The sequence below is a fragment of the Schistosoma mansoni genome, chromosome W, assembly GCF_000237925.1.
Source record: "Schistosoma mansoni strain Puerto Rico chromosome W, complete genome".
Classification (NCBI taxonomy): domain Eukaryota; kingdom Metazoa; phylum Platyhelminthes; class Trematoda; order Strigeidida; family Schistosomatidae; genus Schistosoma; species Schistosoma mansoni.
In genome coordinates this window covers 52,681,396-52,692,956 of record NC_031502.1, presented here as the reverse complement: position 1 = coordinate 52,692,956, position 11,561 = coordinate 52,681,396, and the positions used below count along the sequence as shown (strand labels likewise).

General features: G+C 36.0%; 1 protein-coding gene across 1 annotated transcript in view; it reads right to left on the bottom strand.

Moving 5' to 3' along the window:
- The window catches only part of Smp_143760 (putative terminal deoxycytidyl transferase rev1), a gene marked incomplete at both ends in the record, with an annotated part of 39,067 nt that overhangs the window by 20,619 nt on the left and 6,887 nt on the right, over positions 1-11,561 (bottom strand). The window contains 3 exons of the mRNA XM_018790121.1: positions 3,419-3,668; positions 8,077-8,146; positions 9,726-9,841. Of these exons, the coding sequence (XP_018655495.1) occupies positions 3,419-3,668; positions 8,077-8,146; positions 9,726-9,841 (436 nt within the window). The remainder of the gene's footprint in view (positions 1-3,418; positions 3,669-8,076; positions 8,147-9,725; positions 9,842-11,561) is intronic.

Here is an 11,561-nt window from a genome sequence, read left to right as displayed (position 1 = left end):
TTGCCTACACCTGCAAGTCCGCGAGAACTAGCCACGGGTCGCCAGATCACGGAGGGTGTATTTCGTCGGCTGTCCATTTTGGCGAGGTGAGGTCAAGTGAATGACCACACTGGGATCCTGTATGCGTGTTTCGGAGACACAGCATACATCAATGGTACGAGATTCTAGAGTTTTAGCTAAGGAGGCCTGTTGACCGATTTGGCATAGGGTACGTACGTTGAAGGCTCCAATGTGTAGTTTGGAGCGAGGTTTTAGTAGACCTGGGACAGCGTTTCGCGCACTAGAATCGTTGGCCATGGTGACACTTGAGGAGGAAACCGGAACAGGAAGTTTAGTGTTGAAAGTCAAGGTAGAAGGAATAGTAGGAAGTGAAGAAGGAGATTGATTATGAATACAGTGGTCTTGAGTGTTGTTAGAGGTATGAGGGCAGTTATCACTTCCCGGTTGCCCACACCGTGGAAGGATTCTTCTAGAGGTACCTGAAAAGGAAATTGGGTTAGAAGTGGTCTTAATGACCTGAGAGCGTGACCGCAGTGCCCAAGGGACAACTGCTTGAGGTCGGTCACACACGACCTTTTTGTGGGTAGTTTTTGTGTTAGCTCCGTTCTTCAAAAAAACCTTACCGCCGGAGACGGATATCCGTGGGATAAGGTGAGGTGTGCATTTTTAGGGTCGACCTTTTCTAACCCCACCCCTCCTTGTGGGAAGGCAGCATCGCTGTCATGCTGGTTGTCTGAAGGAAACACCTTACTGCTGTCACACCTCTGTACAGTCAGCAGTACGACTTCGCCTTCGGACCTTGGGTTTGCTGCTTTTAGTCTCACCGCTCTTCAACCGACCTGTCTGGCATGGTAGGACCTCGAGGAACGATTGTTCCAGCCAGCATAGCTCGATTGCTTCATCACGATAGGCAAGCCCGACCACCTTATCAATTAACTTTCTTCCCATCTTTGGAACTCAGTACTAATTATTTTAAATGTTGGACTGAATAAAAACGATAATTGTTTCGAAAATATTCATGATTGAATATTGGTGGTTTTCTTAAATGGGCTACATTCAATAGATATGATTTACAATTATAAATTAATATAAATGTAATTGTTTTAAATGGAGATGGATATGACATAAAATTGCAGAAATCATCACATCACGAGGCAAACCCTAACTTGGAATCCTGAAGCGAAACGGAAAAGAGCAAGATCAAGGGAGTAGACATCAAAAGAATGAATAACAACTGGAAGGAACTGAAAAGGATTGCCCAGGACAGAGTTCGATTGAGAATCCTGGTGGGCGGCCTATGCTCCTCCACGAGGGGTGACAGGCGTAAGTTGTTCTAACGGATTCACAATCTTTGATAAGCATAAATTTAGAGTTGAATCAGTTAGACAATATGTTGAGCAAAATAAAATTTCGGATTAAAGATGATTTCAAGAACTAAACACAAGTCTTATCATACTGTCTAATTGCTATAAAATGAATTTTTAAATATAATTGTTTGAAAATTATTTTCTTATAACAAAATATCAAAACGTTATTACTGTAACTGCAGTTAATTGATACGAAATAAAAGAAAGGTTGTAGTTTAGTTTAGTTTAATGTAAATTAGTCACAAACAAGTTAATAGTTTTGTGGTGAGTACGTGGAGATGTACAAGTCGGTAAAATAGTAAGGGAGAACCCATGATAAGAATCAATTTCCTAAGAAAACCCAGCTCAGTAACTCCCATCAAACTAAAATACGAAGAACAAGGCGTACGCCAATAGTTTGGTTCTGAAACTGAAAACAATAAACTGAGCTTCAAATTTTTGCTACAGTATTAATTCCAAAGCGCTTGGATCATTTTTCATATATGACTAATGGTTGGTTGAACCAGGAGCAAAGAAACCAGTATAAAAAGATTGAAAGCAAAACAAAAAGTTCGTTGAAGCTAATAAAAGTATACTGATGATGCGGTGTATATAAATATTCCTGAGAATGTTTGGTGGCCCGTTAACCTGACTCCGGTTCGATCATATGATGATGTTGACGAAATATACATGCCCCCTCGTATATAATTATCGACGTAATTTGCGTTAGAGAGTAACGGAATAGAATAAACAGAAGGGGTTTTGCGGAGATTTTAGTAATTTTATAGTTGACTTCATGAGTAAATTGAAGCTAAAGCACCATGGAAAACCTGGGAGCACTGGACGGCCGTTTCGTTCTACTGTGGGACTCCTCCCGAGATTCGAACCCAGGACCTATCAGTCTTGCGCGCGAGTGCCTAACCTCTAGACCACTGAGCTTGCCAGCATCCAACGGTGTTAATGAAATTGAGCAACCGTCCATTATCTTCAGTGAGTTACTGTCCCACAACAGACCCGGTTGAACTCCACTGATCACTGCTACTCACTAGAACTCCAAGAAATACCTCTTGGAGTCAATCACTAGCGTGGATATGGTTATTATCAGAAGGGGTTTTGTGGAGATTTTAGTAGTTCCCATGGTGATGTAGCTTCAATTGATTCATGAATTCAACTATGGAACAAGTCAAATATGAGAATGAATTTTGGATATGTGTACTTCATACACACACTCATCCAGACAGACAATTAGAGTAACGAAGTGGAGATGCAGACCGGAAAAAGCAAGTGTGCCAACTCAGTCAAGCATGACTCATATTTATAGCCAGACAAAATAAGCTAACGACGTGACGAATAGGGTATGGGATGAACACACATACGCCTATATCAAAATTCAAGGTTATAAGCGAATAAGTGAGATGGTCAAAATGTGACTCAAGCTAGAATAACTCTTGTAGGCTTGACACAGTATTAGTTTTGTGGGGTCAAAATCTGACTCCAATTAGATCGTACGAATGACTATTGTCAAAACATATATCCTGTCTATCCTCGTATGTAATACATGACCTAATCCGCGTTGTTTAATAACGGAGTTAAATAAGTCAAATGCGAGAATGGATTTCGAATGCATATATCTTGAACACCCATTGATCTGGATAGCAAATCAGAGGGATGAAGCAAAATGACACGCACTGGAGATGGTGGGTAAGCCAACTCGCTTTAATCAAGCATTAATCAATATTTGTAGTCAGATAAAAATAAATTACAGACATGTGACGAATAAGATTAAAAATGTACACACACATACGCTCATATAAAAACAGTCAGAGTTGATAAGTGAATAATTAACAAGGTCAAAACATGACTCATGATGGATAGGTGAATTGGCTTGTCCAGAAGCTAGAATAAGGTATATAGGCTTAACATATCAACCGACACTACACGAAATACTAAAAATGCTAGTTTCACGAAGACGAATAGATAATCAACTTTACAATAGTAGATTTAAAAATAATTGAAAGTAAAATACTACAATCATACAGACGTATATGAAATACACGTTTAATTATGTTTACTTTATCTTTAATCGGGTCAGTTGTTTGAAGAGCATCATCAACAAGTTTATTGTTCAGAAGTTGTTTCAATGTAATTGGAGGCTTTAGAGGACTATTCTTTTGAACCTTTGTATTTAAACCATCATAAGTATCTGCTTTTGACATATGGTTTAACAATAAACACTCATCGACACGCATTTGGTGAGCTCGAGCTTGTTTATCGCTTGAAGATGACGATTGATGTGTACTGCAGGAGGCGATTTCTGTATTCCTAATTGTAGATAAAATTTTAATTAAGAAGGATAGTTATTATCTGTATAGACATGAGAAGTACTGGAATATTGCTAAAGATAGGAAAACACATTGAAATACTAACTAGTTACAAGTAAAGACTACAAAGTAGTCTACAAAGTAGTGAACAAAGTCTTGGGTAAGATGAATATTAAACTCGTTTGCTTTTCCCATGCTACATATAACTGGAAACATGAGTTAACTATATATCTAATCGATTGTAGACCACGATTGTCAATGTTTTACCCCAACTAGTTTATATATATATATATGTATATATATATATAAATTGTTCCAGATTTTCGTATCTTTTTAATTGAGTAAGGTCAATCAGAACACACATTCAGTGATGGGTAGATGATGGATCATTAAACAATGAAATTTCAAATGACTATAAAAAGTTCTTCAAACAAATCCTTGTAAGCAAACGGCAGAATCACAATATATCTGATGAAATATAATAGAACTTATTGTGGTACAAATTCCAACATGTGCCAAAATATTTTAAAGTTGAATCATATCAAGATGCGATGAGATGAAAGTTAAAATATAGAATTCAGATTTATAGAGTAGCAACAACTGTATAAAGAGAACAAATACAAATCTACGCGAATTAGAAGAAAAGATAAACAGATATTGTAGTGAACGAGAACACAAGTAGGGACAATCGGATGTATTTGAACACAAAATTACAGAACATCTTACTAAAATCTGAGGACCATGCAGTAAATATTTAGTTTGCAAAATGTCAATCAATTGTCTCAAACTTGGATGTTCCTGCATTTTTATACCAATTGCTTTCTGTTCCTGTTCTTTCCTTCTCGACCTTCTGCTGCCAGACATTCTATTCCTGACTAGCGTTATATACTACTAATTATGTCGATATAAGTAGCACACACCACAATATAAGTTTATTTTGCACCAAATATAGGTTCTGAACACACGTATTTATTTTTTGCATTAATTAGTAGTCCATTAGATCTTGAGTAAACTTTAGTCGAGTAAGATTCACTATTAATGAATCAATAATTTATCATATGAAAGTAACTTTACTGATATTATAAAATTATAAATGCCACAATTATAAAGTTTGATAACCTTGTCACATGTTTTATATCTGCTCTAACAAAACTAGCGGTAATAATTACATGGTCTTTATCACACAAGGAGATCTATTAAAAGTATGAACTGTTGAATAAATGCATACTACACAGCCTAATATATTAACTATCACCATAATGTAATCTAGTCTAATTCAACTGATATACCTTTTAAGGAATAGTTTTTTATCAGTTCAACCGATATTGATTATAATATACTGTAGAGATACATTTTGATGTTTCTATATAACCGTTTTATACCATGATCGTTTGAAAGAAGGAAGGTCGAATAATACCAAAGCACTTTAACTCACAAATTCATAATTCGGGAGTCTTTTGTATTTATCTCAGAAAATAGCAAGGTATTTCAATATATTTGCTATGTGTGTGTTTTTAGCATTAGAGACATATGGTAGTTATCAAAAAAGTACTCTCACAGCAGTGGTTTACATTACGAATTGACTAAATAGATAACTTAAAAAACAATGGAGGAAAAGGAAGCATTTTTATTCTAGTACAGGACTTCTCATGGAATCAGTCCACGGAGTCTTTGACTTGGTCTGAGCTATCGTGGCAGATGCAGACTACATGGTTGATGTCCACGGTCAATAATTGAAGACTTTGGGTGACATCTCTCAGAACCTTTCACAATGGTGTAGATTCATTCACTCTTTATCTTTCTTTCAGTCTTGAATTCCGGTATCTCTTCATACATTACCTTTTCACTATATTTTTTTAGACCATATTCTCAAGGTTTGGTTTTTCTTTTTATCATTGCTACTACATTATTTGGGTTTATTTTGTTAGTTTCATCTCGTTGTGCTAATATGGTATGGCAGCTTGGACAATGCATATCTGTGCCAAGCTCTACGTTGATGATGTCTATCACTTTATCTTCTCATTACCATACGCCCTTGACTCCGCCAAAGATCGGATTGGATACTTTCAGAGTTCATGATGGGGACAATTTATTTTGAAAACTAAGCTGGGATTCAATGGTACACACTTGATCAGCATGTGTATAACTGTGATTTTTTTTGAATCAACTAAGCAATCAATAGCAAAACAGCAATGATCAGTGATCTAACATACTTTAGCGGCAATTCTAATGAATTAAGTTGGTAACCAATCTATATATTCAAGTTTTTAAAGAAGAGTAAATTGCTTAACGATTGTCAGAAATAAACTCTGATAACTAACGCTGTAGTGAACAGAGCACGGGTGAGAACAATCGAATGTATTTAAGCTCAAATGACAGACCATCTCACCAAAGTCTGATAACCATACAGTAAACAGTTAATTTGTAAAATAACAATCAATTGTCTCAATCGTGACTGTCCATTCTGCAAATATCAGTTCATCTTCTCTGATTTCATTGTTCATGTATTTTCATACCGATTTCGCTTCGTTCCGGTTTTTTCCTTATCGACCTTCTGCCAAAATACATTCTATGTCTGACCATCACCATATACTACTTAACAAGGATATAAGTAACCCAGACCACAACGCCAATTATCTCCTAACCTACCACTCTAACAAAATACCTTAAATTATTTAATACCGTCTCAAACAAAGTTAGATAGGTTTGTTTGTTGTCTATCTATTTTTTAAGTAATCACGAGTGCTGTTGAGTAACAACGGAAACATTCCAGTCAGAAATTGCAATAATTATCAAGGAATGTGTATATAAGTACACTAACGAACAATGTCTAGATAAGAGATATTACAAAGGTATTTATCAAACAAACATCATTCTGTTTTATAGTAGAAGACTAAAAGAGTAAGGGGACATATATTGTAATAAATTAATTATCACTGACCTTGTTTATTTTGTTTCTTATTATTGATAATATTATTAACGAGGTCAATATCCAAACTTACCTAATATTAGTAATGAACTTCACAGAATTAACATAACAGTATCGGTTATTCAGGGGGCAGTTTGTCTGGATGTTAGTTTGTATTGCAGAATAATAACAGTCAAAGGAACATTAAAGAACACCTTGGGACCTCCTGATCACGTGGCAAGCACATCGCCTCTAGTTTATTGAGTTTACATACTTAGAATCTTTATTGTTCTCCTTTTATCACTGCTGATCTAAACACTTTTAAAATCTTTCACAGTTTTAAATTACAAAATAAAATAACTAGGCATTCGATTAATTTCAGAGAAACGTGACCAAAAGATGGACCTTACGACAAGATTTAACAAGTTTTTTCTTTCCAGAAAGATATCAGTTGACACGCAATGAAGTTGGCTCACTCACCTTCTCCGTTGCGTGTCATTTTGTTTTGCTTCGCTTTCCGACCGAGTGTACGAAATATACGTATTCAAAAATCCATTCTCGTATTTGACTTATTTAATTCCGTTATTGACCAACGCGAGTTAGGTCGATAATAATATACGAGGATTGACGACATGTATATTTCGATGACGATAGTCACACGATCAAATTAGAGTCAGATATTTCAGGGCCACTAAGGTGGTGAGCCCGACGTGATCCGAACACGCAATCTTCTGATATAGTTAGATCTCGGATCACTAAAGTGGTGAGTCTCCAACGACGAACCTAACGCAGCAAACTACGTCGATAAAGAACCTGCTGCACCCCATACTTTCGGCGGAACCAGCTCATTCGATAAACATTCCAGTTTTGACCATACGATCGGATCAGAGAGAGATCACAGCACAACTAAAATGGTAAGCCTGACTTCGAACTAAACGCACCCAGCAAATCTACACAGACGGTAAACATCTCGAGCTCTACGCGTCCGATGAACGAACTAAGTGGCCGACATAGTCGATGAGCAACTCAAACGACTCAATCTCTAATCCGATTCATTCATCGAAGCCAGTACAACAGCGAAATGGACATGCTCAAATCGTATTATCTTATCGGTATTTTGTCATCGTGTCAACTCTGTTCATTGATCTATTTGGTGGATCGTTCCATTATGATTGTAACAATCATAATACGACTTAAGTGAAGTCAGATAACGGGTCACTAAAATATAACATACAATTATGGCAAATTTAGATTTTTTAAATCCCGGTCGTCGTTTCTAGTTCGAATTTAAGTCCATTATTGAAATTTCCCAACATGATTCAAGTACCACGAAAACTGACTTTTAGGAACGTGATCGACGGTAATTACATTAATAATCAATATTGACAAACAATTCGCCTACAAAACGAAGTGTACACCATTTGTGCTTCTTCCAAGAAATCATTTTGATATAAGTAAGAGAACAATAAATGTGATATGTGGGAAAAAAGGTATCACTTACACATTTGTGTTTGGATCGTTATTTGTGTTCGTAACATGAGGCAGTGAAACTACTTCTAATTTGTTAGAATCTGAAATTTACAAAATGAAAAGAAATTAGTGCAGCTCATAGACCATGTCAAGATTCTCATTCTAAGTTATAGGTTTATTTCACAGTGAAAAGAGCCAGGTTTGAGTCAATCACTCACTGATTTTGCTGTACTTAATTAGCAAATAAATATATGGCGTAATAGTGAAGGAAAGTGTACTCAAGTGAATAAAAAACAAAACATTGAGGAACATAGAGTGAAAAATATAATTACCATGCACAAACTTGTATACAAGGATTAATGATACAATACGATTATTGGTGGATATTTTGTCTAGAAAACACCAAAGATTATAAAAATATATGAAGTATATTTAAATCTTATTATTAAGGAAAAGCGTAAGCAGTATGATAAGAGACGCTTTTTTATCATCCTTTCCAGCCCTAAATGATCACAAATAAATTCCAACATCACTTAAATGACTTTTAATCAAACAAACCTGAAAGATATGATGTTGATTGAAAACCTAAATGTTCAGGCATAACATTTAACCAAATAGAAAAGAAATCCAGAGGCTCAAAATGAATTTGTGGTTCGCAGTTCGCTTAGAAAGTCTTTAATTAATTAATGCTATTCTGTACAATATGTGTGAAATTTTCACAAGAGACTGGTAGAAACCTATTTTTTCCTGGATAATTGCTGATGAACAATTGTAAGTAGTGAGACTTTCCATGAAGATGATTTCCCGTTGACAGAGTACCAGGTTTCTCTATTTCTACCTTATCAGTTCAAAATGTAACAACAACTTTTTAAATGCAAATCATATGACTGTTATTTTTGTGAAACTAATCATTTTCTAATCCCTAGAATAATTTTGTGCTATTTTTGTTGTAGAGTATATCTTGGTCGCCACATAGTAAGGAGTTTGAATCTAGATGAGTAGTAATCTTAGCAATAAGACTATTAATTCGAAAGCTCGCACACGAATTCAGAACCTCATCTATTTCTTTAAATTTCCAAAATATACTACTACTTGTGGTCACTGCTCTAGATATTTTACAATCTGTTTTAAAAATACTTCGACTTCTAAATGCTGTTAAAATTTTCGATAGTTAACTCTTCTAGTATCACTTGGATTGAAAGTTACTGATGCTTAACTGCATTCACCAACTTTAGATAATAGATGATTGACTCCTATTGATTCGGTCGAACTCGATAAGCAAACTTATCACATTATTATTAGAGCGGTCATGAGGCTTCAACAAACTTTCGATACTCGATATCATAGTTCATCCGAACATAAAGGGTTTCAAGTGCTATATTTTTTACCCTTATTCAAGTCCAAGCTTAAAGGCAACTGAACCTATACATGCTCAATCTTATCAAGCTCTAGATATTGTTCTCATTGAGTGGTTAAAGGTGTATGGAGATTCCATAAGATAACTATATAAGACCAGATTTTGTTTCATAGACTTTTCAGTGTAAAATAAATCATCAGCATAAGCGCTCAAACACGTTTTTAGTCTACGAACCTTTCCTATAAAAACCAAGGATCTAAACAATTACATAAAACTTTCCATTGATAACCGTTTTTTATCAATATTACGAAGGGTAAACATACTTGTCTCATCTACGGGAATAACAGGTATAATCTTCAGAGTTTTCTGCCCAGTTCCAGAACGATGAGTTGGATACAGCTGATAATTTTGCCATGGTAAAAGTTTTCCAGCTTCAATACTGAAAATACCAAATGTTAGTAAGCTTATAAACAAAACTCCTTCAGAATCACTGATTGGTGTAGGAACAAAACTGTCAACGACTAGAACTTAGACACTAGCGCATAATTGTCAGCTGTAGTTCCGAAACTGCTAGATTGCGTAATTACTCTACTCTTCAACAACAGGTTGTTCGAACTGATTTTGTTGTGAAGTGCTTTATCCGAGACTGAGAATGGTACACAAACTCCCCATACTCAAGCTGTCAACCGGCTACTGAGTGAGAAGACGAAGAGTGGGGAAGCTTATATATATACGTTAAAAAATAAAATCTTTGGCTGGCCAATCACATGCATTTCACATTAAGAGATTTTCGATTAAAACAACGTGGCCTTCACATATGCCAACTTTGGTTGGCTCATTATATCAGATTCATCTGGATGCAGTTTGTTGTTAGTATCAATATATTCTAAAAAATTACAATTTGTCCCCGACTCATAAATACAGAGCACTGTATTGATAAAAAGTAATAAGTTCACAGATAGTGTAAACTTGCTTTCGAATTTTTGAACATTAATGCTTTTAAGAACTCCGCCTGTAGCTCTTCTAGAGTTACTGCCGGTCCCAAGCCCGGGTAAAGGAGGAGGGTTGGGCATGGGGTTAGCGACCCCATCCCGTAGAAAAGCTAACTCGCTAAAAAAACGCTAGCCAGAAAAAATAATTCAAACCATTTAAACTCTGCCCTCCGAGTTCAAGGAATAATTATGACGTCTCATGATGAAAGCCGAAATTCTTCGGAAGTCACGAGGCCGATGCACCTTCTAACAATCAGAGCAACACTCTTTATAGGTACATGGAACGTCCGGACAATGTGGGAGACAGGAAAGACCAGTCAAATAGCAATGGGAATGAGGAGATACAACTTGGCAGTACTCGGAATCAGCGAAACCTATTGGACACAATCTGGACAACAAAGGCTAGGTATAGGAGAGATGCTGCTGTACTCCGGTCACGAAGATGAAAATGCTCCACACACTCAGGGAGTTGCTCTAATGCTGTCCAAAGAAGCACGAAATGCACTTGTGGGATGGGAATCTCATGGACCCAGGATAATCAAAGCATCATTCAGAACAAAGAAGCAAGGGATCACAATGAACGTTATCCAATGTTATGCACCCACCAATGATAGCAACGACGATGATAAAGATCAGTTCTATGAAAGGCTGCAATCAGCAGGTTACTTATGTGACAGACTTTATTGCAACAGATTGAGCTGCAGCTAGGAATATAAATACATCCATAGATATAGAATCTATGAATCTTAATTTAGCTGTTGATAAAGTCTCTCATATAACGCTTAAAATTAGGCTGGAAAATTTTGGAATTAAAAGTAAAATTAGGTGAGTGGACAACTTCTTTATAAATACACATCGAAATGGTAGCAAATAACAATCTATCGTGATGGAATCCAGCGAAGAATGATATACCTCAAGGGAGAACTTCATATCCTTTTCTATTTCTGGGACCTACCAGCGTTCATAGACTCATTCATATTAATGTTTGCACATATTAAAAACCAGGAGCAGTGAATGAATGAACCAATCATATTTCGTTATGAGAAAGAGAAAGTTATTTGAATAATTATCTATTTTTCTATTCCACCACCTCATTGCCTTTTTTGCATTATCTTTCTCATTTGTTCGATAGTAAATTCATATATTGAGATGTTTTCTGTAAAAAAG